The 19,413-nt window shown below is 44.7% G+C and overlaps 1 protein-coding gene across 1 annotated transcript; it reads left to right on the top strand.

Annotated features, from left to right (window-relative positions):
- Positions 1 to 1,356: 1,356 nt before the first annotated feature.
- Positions 1,357 to 18,384, top strand: GALC (galactosylceramidase; the record flags this gene model as incomplete). The annotated part of the gene is given in 11 exon segments (XM_040332304.1): positions 1,357 to 1,487; positions 2,220 to 2,375; positions 4,740 to 4,864; positions 5,071 to 5,198; positions 7,546 to 7,635; positions 10,817 to 10,906; positions 12,360 to 12,504; positions 13,162 to 13,342; positions 13,800 to 13,963; positions 15,869 to 15,945; positions 17,889 to 18,384. Coding segments are annotated over 11 exon segments (1,437 nt in total), but the record flags the coding sequence as incomplete, so codon positions are not given.
- Positions 18,385 to 19,413: the final 1,029 nt, after the last annotated feature.

The raw sequence follows: 19,413 nt of genomic DNA, 5'->3' as shown, positions 1-19,413 counted from the left end.
CCCCCCCCCCTGTTTTTTCCTTTTTTTTTTCCCCCCGTTTTTCCTTTTCACAGTTTAATCCCGTAGTTAAGTTTCAGACTCCCCGCGGGGAATGGGTGTTCCTATGTAGAGGGGAACATGATTGACGGCCGGCTATGGCGCGTCACGCTTCCCGAAAATAGCCGGAGTAGGACACGGCGCCTGCGCACAGACTAGGAGCTGACTGCGCAGGCGCCGTGAAGAGCCAAGTCGTATTTCCGCGAAGCGTGATGCGCCATAGCCGGCAGTCACTCATGTTCCCCCCCCCCCCCCCTGCATAGGAACGGCCATTCCCCGCGGGGAGTCTGAAACTTAACTACGGGATTAAACTGTGAGTACGGCGCAAAAAAATAAAATAAAGGCATACTGTAGCTCGCGCTAGTATGCTGGATGACATGGTAGAAAACTAAAAAAAATTTTTTTAGGGTGAACCCCCGCTTTAAATCGCTAGTAAAATGGCTTAATTCAATCCACTCTTTTTTTTTTTTTTTTTTTTTTATTATAATATTTAAAGATCAACTACCATCTCTGTCCTGCTGGTGATGCGGCGGTGACGCAACAAGGGGAGGTACGTGGCGGCAGCAGGTGATTCGATGGCCGCTAACAGGCACGCGCACGACCCCACGGCTGGGCTTAAAGGGCCACGTACGTGGATGTGTCCAGCCGTGCCTTTCTGCCGACGTATATCGGCGTAAAGGGGTCCTTAAGTGGTTAACAACGCCCCAGCAATCTGTTTGCAAAACGCAGTGCGATTTGCAGGTGTGAACACCTATGTGATCTAATTCTGGTGCGGATAAAAAAGGATGGTTTGAGCCATGAAAATCAATGGCTCAAATCGCACCCCAGAGACACTGCATGTGTGTGGTGTGTGTTTTTTTTTTTCAAGCTTCTGTATTTACAAGGTAACTCCTGGCTGTCATTCTGACAGTCAGAAATTGCAAATGCATGCTGGGTAGGACGGGTGCATTTTACGTGTTCTGTGTCTTGTCCACCTTTTTGGCACATAAATGATTATAGAGCTACATTGTTCTGTATAGGTTCCATCTCCCTGGAGTTCAGCTTTAATGTGTTTTATTTTATTTCAATTTATAAGTCATTTTATTGATTTAATTTACATATCCTTTTTATTTTTTTAACTCCCCGCCATAGAATCTGATACCCACAATCCCTTTCTCCAGCCTCGCCTGCTTCGTGCTGCTTTTCTGTTGCATGTTTTTATTTAACAGACGACGTGGTGCGTCTCTAACCTCTTGATGGGGGGGGGGGGGATGGGTATACCGCGCACTTTTCGCTCTGCACACTTTTTTTTTTTTTTTTTCTTTCTCTCTCTTCTAAAAGTTGCTGCGCTACACCCTGGATAAGTTTGGTTTGGAACGGGTGAGGATCGTTGCCAGTGATAATCTTTGGCAGCCAATCGCGTACGAGATGCTGCAGGACTTGGAACTCCTCAGGGTGATCGATGTGATAGGGTAGGCCATCATTCCGAAATATTAAAGCCCAACTCCATCCAAACGCCAAACACAGCTTGATACAGTGTAAAAAAATCATTTTTATAATGGCAGGTAATATTTGATTGTGTGTGTTTTTTAAAAAAAATAAATAAAATCTAAGCGTGAGACTCACAAAAGTGAGTACACCTTACATTTATGTGACAACACTGAAGAAATGACACTTTGTATCTACAATGTTGTGTAGTGAGTGTACAGCTTGTATAACAGTGTACATTTGCTGTCCCCTCCAAAATAACTCAACACACAGCCATTAATATCTAAACCGCTGGCAACAAAAGTGAGTACACCCCCCCACCATTGCCGCGTGTACCCCCCCCCCACCATTGACACGTGTTTCCCCTTATGGGGTATGCATACCACGGGTTGAGAAACATTGGAGTAGATGAACCGGAACACTTCTAGCTTTATTTTTGAATATTGTTTTGCATTAAATCTCTCGGACAGTAATTCAGAATTTTATGAAGTGAACCATATCATTGTCGGTTTGTAAGCAACATCATTGAAGGTCTTTTTATTCATCAAATGTCATTTATTGCTAATAAAATGTGCGCCTCTACTGGATTGTACTCCCTCCTACCCTCCTGACCAGTGTCCAAGCTCCCTACCCTCCCCAATCGCAGCATTTTATCTGCTTCTGAATGACAGGTCCTCTTTAAGCTAATCTGGAACTTCACTCCTCCCCCCATACAGAGCCCATTATCCCGGAACGCACGCGGTTCCCGACGCCATTTCCACGGGAAAGAAACTCTGGGCCTCGGAAGATTACAGCACTTTTAACGACGAGGTCGGCGGCGGCTGCTGGGCACGAATCCTGAACCAGAATTATGTCAACGGGAATATGACATCGTGAGTTTTGTAGCCTATCGGTGTGACCGGGTCGCATAGTCCTAGAGGTTGGCAATCTATAAACAGCTGATGCATGGGGAGTCCAATGGGGAGCTCTGTCTTTCGTCCATAGCGTGGCTCTCAAGTGCCGGGTGGATGTCCCTGGACGTCCTGTTGTTGTCATTCCCCGTGCGCCCTGCTGGGAAACAACGTGCCCGGCGCATCGCTCGGGAGCCGATGCGTGTGCCTGGCGGCCGTGATGTCCGCCAGACACCCGCGATCGTCGGTGACACAGCAGGGACGTGGAGCTCTGTGTGTAATGATGGGGTGTAAACACAGAGCTCCACGTGCTGTCAGGGAGAGGAGACCGATCTGTGTCCCTTTACATATGGACACAGCATCGGTTACCCCCCTCCCCCCACACAGTTAGAACACACCCAGGATACACATTTAACTCCTTCCTCACCCCCTAGTGTTAACCCCTTCCCTGCCAGTCACATTTATACAGTAATTAGTGCATATTTATAGCACTGATCGCTGTATAAATGTGAATGGTCCCAAAATTGTGTCAAAAGTGTCCGATACGTCCGCCGCAATATCGCAGGCCTGACAAAAAAATCGCAAATCGCCGCCATTACTAGTAAAAAAAAAAAAAAAACTCATAAATCTATCCCCTATCTTGTAGGCGCTATAACTTTTGCGCAAACCAATCAATATACGCTTATTGCGATTTTTTTTTTTTTTTTTTTAACAAAAATATGTAGAAGAATACGTATCGGCCTAAACCGAGGGAAAATTTTATTTATTTTTTAAAAAAATGGGATATTATTATAGCAAAAAGTAAAAAATATTGTGTTTTTTTTTTTTTTTTTTTTTCAAAATGTTCTGTTTTTTTTATGTTTATAGCGCAAAAAATAAAAATCGCAGAGGTGATCAAATACCACCAAAAGAAAGCTCTATTTGTGGGGAAAAAATGATAAAAATATAATTTGGGTACAGTGTTGTATGACCGCGCAATTGTCATTCAAAATGCGTCGGCGCTGAAAATTGGTCTGGGCACGAAGGGGGTTTAGGTGCCCAGTAATGAAGTGGTTAATACTCATCTGACTACTAATCTATCCGTGTTACATCTAGTAGATGCCTAGAAATAGAATAAAATGGTGGTGATTCCAGAAACTTGGCTAAAAATCCAGACCGGGTGCTGGGCGTTGGGGGAGATCTTCACAATAGGGACACGGACAGCAGTGAATATCCAGTAAAGTGTCAAATCCTATTACATCCATTAATAAGGAATCTTGATTTGGGTTGAGTTGCTCTTTAACCACTTAACGCCCGCCGCACGACTATTTACGTCCGCAAAATGGCACGGACAGGCAGATGGACGTATATATACGTCCTTGCCTTCTAGCGGGTGGGGGGTCCGATCGGCACCCCCCCCCCCCGCTGCATGCGGCTTACCTCGGGGAGCGATCCGGGACGACGGCGCGGCTATTCGTTTCTAGCCGCTTCGTCGCGATCGCTCCCCAGAGCTGAAGAACGGGGAGAGCTGTGTGTAAACACGGCTTCCCCGTGCTTCACTGTGGCGGCTGCATCGATCGAGTGATCCCTTTTATAGGGAGACTCGATCGATGACGTCAGACCTACAGCCACACCCCCCTACAGTTGTAAACACACACTAGGTGAACCCTAACTCCTACAGCGCCCCCTGTGGTTAACTCCCAAACTGCAACTGTCATTTTCACAATAAACAATGCAATTTAAATGCATTTTTTGCTGTGAAAACGACAATGGTCCCAAAAATGTGTCAAAATTGTCCGAAGTGTCCGCCATAATGTCGCAGTCACGAAAAAAGTCGCTGATCGCCACCATTAGTAGTAAAAAAAAAAAAAAAGTTTTATTGCATTTTTATAATTTTATCTCCTATTTTGTAAACGCTATAAATTTTGCGCAAACCAATCGATAAACACTTATTGCGATTTTTTTATTTTTTTTTTTACCAAAAATAGGTAGAAGAATACGTATCGGCCTAAACTGAGGGAAAAAAAATGTATATATGTTTTTGGGGGATATTTATTATAGCAAAAAGTAAAAAATATTGCATTTTTTTTCAAAATTGTCGCTCTATTTTTGTTTATAGCGCAAAAAATAAAAACCGCAGAGGTGATCAAATACCACCAAAAGAAAGCTCTATTTGTGGGGAAAAAAGAACGTCAATTTTGTTTGGGAGCCACGTCGCACGACCGCGCAATTGTCAAAGCGACGCAATGCTGAATCGCAAAACCTGGCCTGGGCATTTGGCTACAAAATGGTCCGGGGCTTAAGCGGTTAATCCGCCTTCCACTTGGCTTTTCCACATTGCTGCAGCTTTCTTTTCCTTACCCTCAGAACCATCTCGTGGAACCTCGTGGCCAGCTATTATGAGCAGCTTCCGTTTGGTCTGGAAGGACTGATGACCGCCAAAGAACCATGGAGTGGAAACTACGTGGTCTCCTCTCCTATATGGGTCACAGGTAGGTGCAACTCGCTTAGTAACTGCATAGCAATAGTACGCCGGTTTTAGATCGCATTTTAGACTGCCTGTGCTGAGCTGAGAACTTTGCTGCACAGGTCCCCTTCCCCCACTTCCAGGAGACGGCCCGCGGCCCAATCTCCCAGAAGTTCGGTTCGCCCCCTCCTTCCTTCCACCGCTATATGATCCATTTATTTTCTCTTCCAGCTCATACCACGCAGTTCACGGAGCCGGGCTGGTTCTACCTCCGTACGGTCGGCCACTTGGAGAACGGCGGTAGCTATGTTGCTCTCACAGACAGGCTGGGGAATCTCACTATTATTATAGAGACGATGGTAAGACCCTGTCCGCTTTGCCATTGCGGCACCTGCCTCTTGCATCTTATTTCTATTTTTTTTATTTTTTATTATCTATTCAATTTTTGCTTTTAAATAAAAAAAAACTGAAAGTCCAATTAATGTAACAGGGATAGATTAGTAAGTCAGATGAGAATTAAAAGGGGTTGTAAAGGATTTTTTTTTCCCTAAATATCTTCCTTTACCTTAGTGCAGTCCTCCTTCACTTACCTCATCCTTCCATTTTTCTTTTAAATGTTCTTATTTCTTCTGAGAAATCCTCACTTCCTGTTCTTCTGTCTGTAACTCCACACAGTAATGCGAGGCTTTCTCCCTGGTGTGGAGTGTCGTGCTCGCCCCCTCCCTTGGACTACAGGAGAGTCAGGACACCCACTAACACACAGCTCCTTTCTCTATCTGCAACGTAGCATCCTGACTCTCCAGTAGTCCAAGGGAGGGGGCGAGCACGACACTCCACACCAGGGAGAAAGCCTTGCATTACTGTGTGGAGTTACAGACAGAAGAACAGGAAGTGAGGATTTCTCAGAAGAAATAAGGACATTTAAAAGCAAAATGGAAGGATGAGGTAAGTGGAGGAGGACGGCACTAAGGGAAAGGAAATTATACCTTTTACAACCCCTTTTAAGGCTGAATTTCACAAATTCAGCAATTTTGTAAGAAGTGCTGACACGCCACGAGTTAAGTCTTAATAACTGCCAGCCACATCATGGGCTTGTCTCTAATATTTATATCCAACAAATTGGATCTAGTGCTCTGCTGGGGTTTTTCGCCTTCCTCCTGGATCAACTGTGGGTATATGGGAAATAATAATAATAATCAAAATAATAATATTATTATTATTATTATTATGAAAAAAATAAATTGTGTGTGTATATATATATATATATATATATATATATATATATATATATATATATATATATATATATATAATATATTTATAATATTTTAATGTGTGTGTGTGTGTGTGTGTGTGTGTGTGTATGTATATAGGGCGCCAAAGCGCCTGAAAAATGCCCCAGTGTGAAAAGGGGTCTAAATATCAATATATATAATAAAATATACATATAATATGCACGCTTGAACACTTAGTCATTTACATGAAAGGAAGCCCACCCTATGCCCCCCAGATCATTCATGCGACTAGTTACGCCCCCCCCTGCCCAGAAGCCTTTGTATTGTGTGAACTCATTTAAAATAAAATTATTAGAAATATAAATATAATAAATATATATATATATATATATATTTTATTAATAATATTATTTATTTATATATATATATATATATATATATATATATATATATATATATATATATATATATAATTTATTTCTAATAATTTTATTTTAAGTAGATGTTTGAACTAGTATGCCTCCCCCTTCCACTCTTCTTCCCATTCACAGAAGCCTTTGTATTGTGTGAATGAGTTCACACAATACAAAGGCTTCTGTGACTGGGCAGGGGGGGCGTAACTAGTCGCATGAATGATCTGGGGGGCATAGGGTGGGCTTCCTTTCATGTAAATGACTAAGTGTTCAAGCGTGCATATTATATGTATATTTTATTATATATATTTATATTTAGACCCCTTTTCACACTGGGGCATTTTTCAGGCGCTTTGGCGTTTAAAAAAAAAAAGCGCCTGAAAGAAGCCTAATCTGCAATCCCAATTTTTCTTCTCTCGGGTTATGATCGACAGATGCCAAGAGTGGTGTATAGGTCCCTTTTTTTTATAGGAACATACTCCTCACTCCATAGTCAGGGGTGTTGCTCCCAGAAAAAGAATACCACCAATGCTGCAATATAGTTTAAAATGAACACTCTTTTTTAAGATATAAAAATCGTTGCACTCATATTTTAACATTCTTGACCAATATAATGTATTCAGAATCAATGCACCTTGGAAAGAACCGTTTCGGTCTGTACCGGAAACAACTTTACCCAGCTCCGCCCTATGCGTTGCGTCATTGATTGCATGACGACTTCAAGGATTGAAGTGGTGATCAGTGGCGCAAAGCGTTGGGTGGAGCTGGTTGATGTCACTATTTACTTTTGTCACTTAGATGTGGGAACACATTAGGGCTGTTGGAAGCACTGTTTATTATTATTATTATTATTATTGAGATTATTGGCAGTTAATGAGTTTTCTTGCCATCTTCTATTCATGTAATCCCTGTGATAGCCAATCCCAAGGATCACATGCTTGAGAAACCTCCTGTGTTATGTTTTTTTAACGTTCCAGTGGGAGGGGGTTAATAATTGATTATCCTGTATTAATCGTTGAGCACACTTTTTTAATCTCACCCTGTATGTTCTCTTTTAGTCGCATGACCATTCTGTCTGTATCCGTCCTTTTCTGCCTAAATTTAACGTCTCCTCTCAGAACGCCACGTTCAAGCTCGATGGTCAACTTGTGAGTGTTTAATTTTTTCTTATTTTTTTAAAAAAAATGTTTTGGCTTCAGTTTCACATTTCTGGCCATTTTATCTAAGTAACCACTTAAGGACCGCCTCCTGCACATTTACGTCAGCAGAATGGCACGGCTGGGCACAGGCACGTGCAGGTACGTCCTGTGCTAGTACCCAGCCGCGGGTCGCGGGCGTGCGCCAGCCCCCCGGTCCAAAGCTGTGGGACTCGCGGACCCGATCGCCGCTGGAGTCCCACGATCGGTCCCCGGAGCTGAAGAACGGGGAGAGCTGTGTGTAAACACACCTTCCCCGTTCTTCACTGTGGCGGCGGCATCGATCGTGTGTTCCCTGATATAGGGATACACAATCGATGACGTCACACCTTCAGCCACACCCCCCTACAGTTAGAAACGCATATTAGGTCACACATAACCCCATCAGCGCCCCCTAGTGGTTAACTCCCAAACTGCAATTGTCATTTTCACAGTAAACAATGCATTTTAAACAAGTAAAGTAAACAAAGCCGAAATCGCGGCTGTCGGCATGTGATCGGTGACTTTTTTTTTTTTTTTCACCGATTTCATGCTTGTAAGCCTGGAGAAGAGATGTGGGGTCTTTATTATCTCTCCATAAAGAGGACCTGTCGCACTGATTCCTATTACAAGGGATGTAATAGGAATAAAAGTGATCAAAATAAAATATGTAAAAAAAAGTGTAAAAATAAAAAAAATTAAGTAAAATAAAATTGAAAACCCTTTTTTTATTTCAAAACGCCCCTGTCCCCGTTATCTCGTGTGCAGAAGCGAACACGCATGCAAGTCCCGCCCACATATGTAAGAGCCGTTCAAACCCCACATGTGAGGTATTGTCGCGTGCGTTAGAGCGTGTGCAACAATTCTAGCACTAGACCTCCCATGAAACTCGAAAATAGTAACCTGTAAAAAATGTTAAAGCGTCACCTATGGAGATTTTTAAGTACCGAAGTTTGGCGCCATTCCACGAGTGTGCGCAATTTTAAAGCGTGACATGTTGGGTATCTATTTACTCGGCGTAACATCGTCTTTCACTTTTTACAAAAAAATTGGTCTAACTTTACTGCTTTGTTGTATTTTAATTCATGAAAATGTTTTTTTTCCCCCCAAAAAACGGCGTTTGAAAAATTTTATTAATTTTATTTTATTCCCTAGGGTGTCTGCTAAAAAAATAATAATATATAATGTTTGGGGGTTCTGATTTTTACATGAAGGAGAGAGGTGCCAAAATAGTGGTTAAGAAGCGTTTCAAAGAAACGCTGTTAAACACAACTGCCTAAAAACGGCAATAAACGAGACGTGTACATGGTCACATAGGATAACATTGAATGTGTTCAGGGGCAGTTCAAAAAGACGTCCAACTGCCTCTGAACGCGTGTTTAGCAGCGTCCCGTGTACATGGGGGCCGAGCCAGTTCCTTACCCAGCCATAGTCAAATGATGTCGGTAGGAACCTTCTCTCCCTCCGGATGGACGTCATATGAAGTCCTGGGCTTCCCAGCCGTCTAGGGGGCGTGCGCCGCATCGCTCAGGACCCGGTGCGTGTGCCCGACGGCCGCAATGTGCGCCAGGCACCCGCTCATGATTACAGCTGGACCTGTGTATGTGTAAACACACAGATCCACCTCCTATCAGGTGAGAGGAGACCGATGTGTGTTCCCAGTACAGAGGAACACGGATTGGTCTCCTCCCCTTGTGAGTCCCCTCCCCCTTCAATTGGAACACACTTTAGGGAACATTTAACCCCTTCCTCGCCCCCTAGTGTTGACCCCTTCCCTGCCAGTCACATTTATACAGTAATCAGTGCAGTTTTATAGAACTGTTCGCTGTATAAATCTGAATGGTCCCAAAAATGTGTCAAAAGTGTCCGATATGTCCGTCGCAATGTCACGGTCACAATAAAAATCGCAGATCGCCGCTATTATGAAAAAAAAAAAAACGATGCCATATATCTATTCCCTATTTTGTAGGCGCGATAACTTTTGCGCAAACCAATCAATATACGCTTATTGCAATATTTTTTTGGGGGGGGGAATGTAGAATACATATCGGCCTAAACTGAGGAAAAAAATAGTTAAAAAAAATAAATAAAATGGTGATATTTATTAAATCAAAAGTAAAAAATATATATATTTTTTTCAAAATTGTCGCTCTATTTTTGTTTATAGCGCAAAAAATAAAAACTGCAGAGGTGATCAAATACCACCAAAAAAGCTCTGTTTGTGGGGGATAAAAACAAAGGGGCAGATCCACAGAGACAGTACGCCGGCGTATCTACTGATACGCCGGCGTACTTTCAAATTTCCCGCGTCGTATCTTTAGTTTGAATCCTCAAACCAAGATACGACGGCATCTGGGTTAGATCCGACAGGCGTACGCCTTCGGATCTTAGATGCAATACTTCGGCGTCCGCTGGGTGGCGTTCTTGTCGTTTTCCTCGTCGGGTATGCAAATTAGCAATTTACGACGATCCACGAACGTACGCGTGGCCGACGCATTCTCTTATGTCGTCTCTAGTCGGCTTTTTCCGGCGTATAGTTAAAGCTGCTATTTTGCGGCGTATAGATAGACTTGCCATGTTAAGTATGGCCGTCGTTCCCGCGTCGAAATTTGAATTATTTCTTTTTTTTTTTTTGTTGCGCAAGTCGTCCGTGAATCGGGATGGACGTAACTCACGTCTAAGTTTAAAAAAAATGATGTCCTAGCGACGTCATTTAGCGCAAATTTCGGGACGCATGCGCAGTGACGCGCTTCATTTAAATGAAACCTGCCCCCTAATTGCCTATTTGAATTCCACCGCCAGAAATACACTACGCCGCCGTAACTTACGGCGCAAAATCTGAGGATTCGAAAGAACGCCAGGTAAGGTACGGCGGCGTAGCGTATCTCTGATACGCTGCGCGGATCCAATTCTATGTGGATCTACCCCAAAGATTTAATTTGGGTACAGCATTGCATGACCGCGCAATTGTCATTCAAAGTGCGACAGCGATATAAACGTAAAATGGGTCTGGGCAGGAAGGGGGTGTAAACGCCTCGTATTGAAGTGGTTAAAAGGGTCGTTTATCTTTTTATCCTACTTTTTTACTTTGTCTTAAATTGGCAACAAGAATTATAACTCCTCCCCTGTTTGTTTTTCTGCCCTGTCGCTGTAGAAGGATATAAAGAAGCTGCAGGTCTGGCATTCCAAGCTTTGTACCAACGCCACCGAACACACCTTGTTTCAGAAGATGTCCCCAATAACGGTCAGTGATCGATTTTTTACTTCTCATGATTGGCATGTATAATGAGGAGACTGTCTGTGGGAAATCCCATCTATACAAAAAACACGGCCACAAGGGATTGTTTATGTTATTTTTATTTTTTTAGCAAGTGTTTAGCTAAATCAGAATGTTACACCATAAATTTGGCAGAACTCCACAGACGTGGCGACGCTGGCTCAGCACTTTTGTGTTCAATGCGGTTCATGTGAACTATTTGAAATCTATGATTTGTGGTTCATACAACACCATGTGTGTTTGGTGATTCACTGTATTGGTTGCCAAGTGGTTACGGTTTGGTAAAAGATGATGTCTTTATTTACAGTTCAACAATTACAGTACAGAAAAATAGTTTTATTAGCACTTCACAATAGATGAATGGACTATAAAAAAAAAATATTGTGTGTGTATGTATGTATATGTGTGTGTGTGTGTATATATATATTCTTTTATATAGGTGTGTGTGAATTTTTTTTTTTTTTTTGTGTGTGTGTGTGAGAGAGAGATAATAATTAAATATAAATATATTAATTTTATATTTTTAAAATAAATTGGGTATAGTTTTAATAGAACTTCACAATAAATACATATAGATAGAAAGTGAAGTTCTATTAAAACTATACCCAAACTTTATTATGTTAATTTATTTTACAAATATAAATTAAATATATACACCGTCAGTGGTAGGATTAGTGCCCCGTCATTGGTGTCAATGGGAGGATTGGTGCCCCGTCATTGGTGTCAATGGTAGGATTAGTGCCCCGTCATTGGTGGTAGGATTAGTGCCCCGTCATTGGTGGTAGGATTAGTGCCCCGTCAGTGGTAGGATTAGTGCCCTGTTATTGGTGTCAGTGGTAGGATTAGTGCCCCATCATTGGTGTCAGTGGTAGGATTAGTGCCCCGTCATTGGTGTCAGTGGTAGGATTAGTGCCCCGCCATTGGCGTCAGTGGTAGGATTAGTGCCCCGCCATTGGCGTCAGTGGTAGGATTAGTGCCCCGCCATTGGTGTCAGTAGGAGGATTAGTGCCCCCGCCATTGGTGTCAGTAGGAGGATTAGTGCCCCCGCCATTGGTGTCAATGGGACCATTATTGGCATCTAAGGGAGGAATTAAGCCTCCTTGTTGGTGTCTTCGGGGCCCATCGTTTACGTGATTGGGAGAATTTGGGCCCCTTTGATACCAATGGGAGGAATTGGGGCCAATCGATGGCCTCATTGGTGTCCTTGAGAGGGATTGTGCCCCTTCATTGGTGTCAGTGGGGGGATTTGTGCCCCATGGGCTGGATAAAAGTAAGCAAAGGGCCACATGTGGCCCCCAGGCTGCAGATTGGAGACCCCCGGTATATAGTAATGGCATGTTAATGAATAAATCGCCTCGGATACCTAATAGGCAATTTTTGGGGGTGTGACATTTTTGAGTACCTGTCATGTCTGTTTCAGGTTCGGAACGGCGTGTTCTCTCTGGAGCTGGGTGTGGACGAGGTGTACACTCTGACAACTCTTAAAAAGGGCCAGAAAGGGTCTTACCCCGAGCCCCCCAAGCCTCAGCCCTTCCCCCGAAAGTACAAGGATGACTTTAAAGTCCGTAAGTGTGCCGTATGTAGGTGCGACTGTTGGATGTCGTGTGGCTTTTGTTATTGTGCTCCTCCCAAACTGTATAATTTTAGCGGCCACTGACTTTCTGTCTTTTCTATATTTCACAATATCCCCAACATGTTTCACAGTTCTTCTTGTTCCCCGGCCATTACAAAGCTGAATGATGGCACCACCCTCCTCCATGGTTTATAAAATCATTCTGGAGTCCAGGCCAAGAGACCAAGGCACATTCATTGTAGCTGTAAAGTGGCCATAAAAAGGCTGAACATATCGCACTGGTATCCAGGAGATGACCAAGTGATGCAAATCGGCAAGTGAAATGCCAGATTCAGGTGGCGATGAAGCGTAAATCTGACCTCCAGCCTTCCCTTCAGGTGTACCGGCTTCACCCAATTTCACTGCACACTGTGAGCTTCTCATCATGTGCTTTAGAAGCTACAGCAAGTCAGAGCCAGCCTCGTTTCCTGGCTGGAGGACATCCAGCTTCATCTAGCCCTTTCTCCCCAGTCTGACTGACTGTCCTTGGCCTGCCCCTTTTCATTCATTGTCGTGGAAGTTCAGCATCTTATGTGGGTGTGACTGGGGCAGTAATGTGGAAATGCTCCTCTGGATTGATGTTCATTCATAAAACGGTTCTTGTGCCCAGGTAACCCTCCGTTCAGCGAGGCTCCGTATTTCGCCGACCAATCTGGAGTTTTCGAGTATTTCATTAACTCCTCGGACCCCGGAGATCACGTTTTCACCTTCCGGCAGGTGCTGACCCAGCGTCCCATCTCCTGGGGGTCTGACGCCCCTCAAGCCATCAGCGTCATTGGAGACTTCACTTGGTAAATTGCTTGTCAGATTCTAATATATATTTATCTTGCTTCAGTTCAGTCATGTGCTCCTCCTCTGTGTCAGTGAGTAACTGCTGCAGGGGAGAAGAGAGAACGCTTAACAATGGCTGTGAATTCCAAGCCTCATATGGCCCATCTGTTGTCTGTGCTAACTCTTCTCCACTGCAGCTGCCACTGGTGCCAGTTAGTCAGGAGGCAGGAGGGAGCATTTTTAAGACTACCTGACTTTGCACTCTTTGGTTTTAGTAAATGAACCCCTAAGTGTAGCACAGAAGGCGCTCCCATCTCTCATTCCACCGCATATCCTAAAAATAGGAGCCGTGCCGGTTGGATAGCCAATATAGCGAATGTAGAATGACCTGCTGCATGCAGTACCACTTGCAGCCAGGTGAGGCGCTCTATAAACACAGCTTCTGCCATTCTCACTTCTTTGTCTTTTGGGTTGTAGGTCGAATGTTACTGTGACCTGTGACATTTACATCGAGACCCCGGACACAGGAGGAGTCTTCATCGCAGCCAGAGTGGATCAAGGCGGATCCCAGAGTTACTTGGCCAAAGGGATCTATTTCTGGGTGTTTGCTGACGGCACTTATAAAGTCACCGGAGATTTACGTAAGTGCGTATTTGGGGCGGAGCTCTGAGGAGGACGGCTCACACATTGCTTAGAGAGGCGTGCCCGCCCATCCTACGCGGCATTCTGACAAAACCTAAATTGCTCCCCAATAAGTGTCAATCTACAGAATAAGACATGAGGCCGTATATACCGGGAACCTATTTGTTACTGTTAGCTGCAGCCTTGTTACCTCCTTGTTCTAGACTAGTACAATTTCCATCTGCTATTTTAACACATTAACCACTTTACAGCAACCCACCACACATATACTGCGACCGCTCTGCGCCACGCATAACATACCTAGGCCCGGATTCACAAAGCACTTGCGCCGACGTATCTCGAGATACGCCGCGTAAGTGCAAATATGCGCCGTCGTATCTGTGCGCCGTGCCCACAAAACTAAGATGCGCCTAAAAACAGGCTTCATTCCACCGACGTAACTTGCCGGCGTAGAGTGGGCGCATATTTACGCTGGACGCATGTGGCGCTCCCATTGATTTTCTATTCAAATATGCAAATGAGGGAGATGCGCCGATTCACGATCGTACTTGCGCCCGACGCAGGCTACGACTGGTGCGCATAGGTTGTACGTCCGGCGTAAAGTTATGCCCCATAAAGGAGGTGTAGACATGCAAATGGCTGCACCAGGGAACACAAGCCGGCGTATTTTACGTAGTTTACGTTGTACGTGGATATGACTAGGCGTAGGTTACGTTCACGCCGTAGGCAGTGATCCGACGTATCGTAGGCAGTTGTTCTGACATGATTGTGAGCATGCGCACTGAGATACGCCCACGGGACGGCGCATGCGCAGTTGGCGATGCGTATCTGTCTGGCGCTTGGCCCATCATTTGCATGGGGTCACGTCTCATTAGCATGGCTCACGCCCACTTCCACTTACGCCGACTTGCGCCTGGGAAACCCAGTGCAGATTTGGGAGGAAGTGCTTTGTGAATTCAGTGCTTGCCTCTCTGCGCTGCGTAGCGTAAAGGAGATACGCTACGGCGGCATAAATTGCGCCAATGTCTGTGAATCCGGGCCCTAGTGCATTATCTGAAACGTCCGGGGGTGCGCAGCTAGCGACTCGCTCCCGATGTAATTTAGACCTCTCTGGAGATGTGAACTCCGTTTGCCGGCACCCACCAATCATTTGGCAGAGAGACAGATCGGCAATCTGCTTATGTAAGCAAGGCAGATCGCCGTTCTGTCAGTAGGGAAGGCCCTGAAAAGCGGCGACGTGGGTCTGTTCCTTCCCATAGTAAAAGCACCTCACGCACAGTGCACACAAACACTGGTTAGGCACTCGGTTAACCCTTTGATCACCCCTGATGTTAACCCCTTTCCAGCCAGTGTCATTGGTACAGTGACAGTGCATATTTTTAGCACTGATCACTGAATTAAAGGGATTGTAAACCCTCGTCGTACTCTGCGTTTATGGACGCCAAGTGTATGAGATAGGAGCACGCCCGCAAGGTAATCCCTTCGGGAGAGAGCTTCCCAGAGGAGGGGGTTATCTGATGCGGGGAGGAGCCGCTGTGGGACCCCAGAAAAGGAGGATCGGGGCCACTCAATAAACTGCACAGTGGAGGGAAATATATATATATATATATAAGCTTTAATGTCGCTGGTTCCCAAAAAAAGGTGTCAGTGTCCCGACTGTCTGCCGCAAAATCGCAGTCTTGATATAAGTCATGCATAGCCACCATTACTAGTAAAAAAAATGGGGGGGGGGGGGGGTGGGCATATACCAGAGTTTGTAGACACTAACTTTTGCGCAAACCTATCAATATACGCTTGTTGGGATTTATTTTTTATTGATAAAGACATGTGAGATGTTGATGGTGATTTGGCTCCGGTGACAATTTGGATGATATTTGGAAACCATAACGGAGTTTTATTTGCAGTTGGGAAGATCGTTCTGCTGAAAGGACTTTCTGGTGTCCGCGCCGGGACTTGGCACACACTGACCCTTCACGTTGAGGTATGTAGATGATGATCTCTGTCGGGGGGGGGGGGGGTCTCCAAATATTCGAAACAAAGGGTCAAATTTTAGGGGGGGGGCCAGACTGGACAGCCAGTGGGAGAAGAAAATGACCCAGTGTAGGTGGTAATAAACGGTTCCCCTTCACTGGTTTCGGTGGGAGGAATAGTGCCCCATCATTGGTGGGGGAATATATATATATATATATATATATATAATTTCTCTGTCTCTGCTTTTATCATTTTATCATCTACCCTTTTTTTTTGGGTACAATGTTGCATGATCGCAGTCAGTTAAAGTAATGCAGTGCCATATTGCAAAAAAAAAGTGGCCTGGTCATTAACCACTTAAGACCCGGACCTTTAGGCAGCTAAGGGACCCGGACAGTTTTTGCGATTCGGCACTGCGTCGCTTTAACTGACAATTGCGCGGTCGTGCGACGTGGCTCCCAAACAAAATTGGCGTCCTTTTTTTCCCACAAATAGAGCTTTCTTTTGGTGGTATTTGATCACCTCTGCGGTTTTTATTTTTTGCGCTATAAACAAAAATAGAGCGACAATTTTGAAAAAAATTCAATATTTTTTACTTTTTTCTATAATAAATATCCCCCAAAAATATATGAAAACATTTTTTTCCTCAGTTTAGGCCGATACGTATTCTTCTACATATTTTTGGTTAAAAACAATCGCAATAAGCGTTTATCGATTGGTTTGCGCAAAATTTATAGCGTTTACAAAATAGGGGATAGTTTTATTGCATTTTTATTAATTATTTTTTTACTACTAATGGCGGCGATCAGTGATTTTTTTTTTTTTTTTCGTGACTGCGACATTATGGCGGACACTTCGGACAATTTTGACACATTTTTGGGACCATTGTCCTTTTCACAGCAAAAAATGCATTTAAAATGCATTGTTTACTGTGACAATGACAGTTGCCGTTTGGGAGTTAACCACAAGGGGGCGCTGATGTGGTTATGTGTGACCTCATCTGTGTTTCTAACTGTAGGGGTGTGTGGCTGTAGGTGTGACGTCATCGTCTGTGATTCCCTATGTTAGGGAACACACGATCGATCACGGCGCCACAGTGAAGAACGGGGAAGCTGTGTTTACACACGGCTCTCCCCTTCTTCAGCTCCAGAGGACCGATCGCGGGACTCCAGCGGCGATCGGGTCCGCGAGTCCCGCGGTCACGGAGCTTCAGACCGGGTCGCTTGCACGCGACCCCACGGCTGGGCTTAAAGGGCAACGTACATGTACGTTGATGTGCCCAGCCGTGCCATTCTGCTGACGTATATCGGCGTGAAGGGGTCCTTAAGTGGTTAAGGGGGTAAAATCTTTTGGGGGCTGAAGTGGTTAACATTTTTAATATATACTACATACAGTGTTACCATAGTAACACTGTACTACTCTGAGATGGTGATTCTTTTTTTTTTTTTACACGCACTGCTTGTAACTGAATTTTACAGTTATAAGCGACCATTTTTTTTAAAAAAAAATTCTGAATGAAAACCATTCATTGCTTACTATTGTGATTCTCTGTAATTGGCCACAGCTAATCACGTGGTACCTATGGGCTGTGATTGTCCTTGTCTGTACCATGTGATCACTGCGTCCAGTCAGAGCTCATCACAATAGTACACAATCAAAGGCATGAATAAAAAGCTTTCATTGTGTTCAACTGTCATGTGATTGGCCACAGCGATCACATGGTACCTGCAGCGGGCCAGTACAGTGATCTGTCATCGGTCGTGTCCTGGTGAACGCATCGGGTGACAGACCGTGCCGCGGCGCAATCCTGGGAGGACCTCCGCCCGGGATAGTAGGGCTCTCGCTCGGCCGTCGTATTACAACAGGCCAGGCAGGAAGGGGTTAAGGAGCTTTATGTGCAGATCCTGTGACCAGACATGGAATAACTCCGCCTCTCTCTTATTTCCCCTCCAGGGTTCCAGTGCCTACGGCCTCCTGAACGGCCTTCCTTTGTGGAAAGGCGAGATTACGTTGGGACCGACTCATGGCTGGGCCGCCATAGGGACCGGCTCGTTTGAGTTTGCGCAGTTTGATAACTTTATGATCGAAGCCAAAGTTCTGTAAGCTCTGAACGGCGTCCGGCGGCTTGATTTTTGTAGCACTGATTGTGGCGGACTACGGCTATACTGTGAACTGAGCGGAAGGGGGAGGGGCGCTGCTCACACAAACTCCAATTGTCTGTATGGGATATAGGATCTGGGTGGTCAGCGCAAACTATGATGGGGATGGATATGGCGGTACGGTTAGGAGCCTTTTACACTTTATAGCAGTGTGCGCAGACTTGAATCATGGTTTTTACAGATGCGTCTGAGTTTTTTTGCACTTAAAATTTCGTCCACTCTTCTTTACAGATCTTCTATAAATCCTTAAGATTTCTTGGCAACTCGAAGTTTCAGCTCCCTCCATACATTTTCTGTAGGATTAAGGTCTATAGCAGCGTTTTTCAACTCCAGTCCTCAAGGCACACCAACAGGTCATGTTTTCAGGCTTTCCATTATTTTGAACAGGTGATTTGTTCAGTTTCACTGTCTTAGTAATCACCACAGTCGTTTCATCTAAAGGAAATCCTGAAAACATGACCTGTTGGTGTGCCTTGAGGACTGGAGTTGAAAAACACTGGTCTATAGACTGGCTAGGCCACTACATGACCTTAATGTGCTTCTTCTTGAGCCCCTCCTTTGTTGCCTTGGCGGTATGTTTTTGGATCATTTGTCATGCTGATCAACCTCATCCATGACCCATCTTCAGTGTTCTGGCTGAGGGAAAAAGGTTCTCGCCCAACATTTTACAACACGTGATCCCATCTATTGGCCCCTCTATGCGGCAAAGTTGGCCTTTACCTTTTAGCAGAGAAATGGCCCCAAAGCATTATGTTTCTACCTCCGTGCTTGACTGTAGGGACAGTGGGCTGGATTCAAGAAGCAATTGCGCCTGTGTAACCATAGGTTACATAGCACAATTGCTTACTTGCCCCGGCGTATCGAATGCTCCTGATTCAGGAACCTCGTTACGCCGACTGCAGCCTAAGATCTGCGCGGCATAAGGCTCTTATGCCCGCATATCTTAGGCTGCATTCTTGCGATGGCCGCTATTAGCAGGGACAGCCAATGCTACGTATACCCGTCGTTCCCGCGTTGCGAAATTTGAATTTTACGTAGTTTGCATAAGTGATTCGTGAATTGCGCTGGACACCTTTCACGTTCACTTTGAAGCAAATGACGTCCTTGCGACGTCATTTGCCGCAATGCACGTCGGGAAAGTTTCCCGACGGAGCATGCGCTCTACGATCGTCGCGGGAACACGCCTAATTTAAATTATTCCCGCCCCCTACGGGATCATTTAAATTGCGCGCGCTTGCGCTGGGCATTTTGCCGGCGCGCCCGCGCAATTTACGGAGCTTCTGCTCCGTGAATCGAGGGCAGCGCAAAAAAATTGCGGG

Source organism: Rana temporaria, chromosome 13 (assembly GCF_905171775.1).
Source record: "Rana temporaria chromosome 13, aRanTem1.1, whole genome shotgun sequence".
Lineage (NCBI taxonomy): Eukaryota > Metazoa > Chordata > Amphibia > Anura > Ranidae > Rana > Rana temporaria.
Note: the sequence above shows the minus strand (reverse complement) of the source record. Positions and strands in the feature narration are given on the sequence as shown.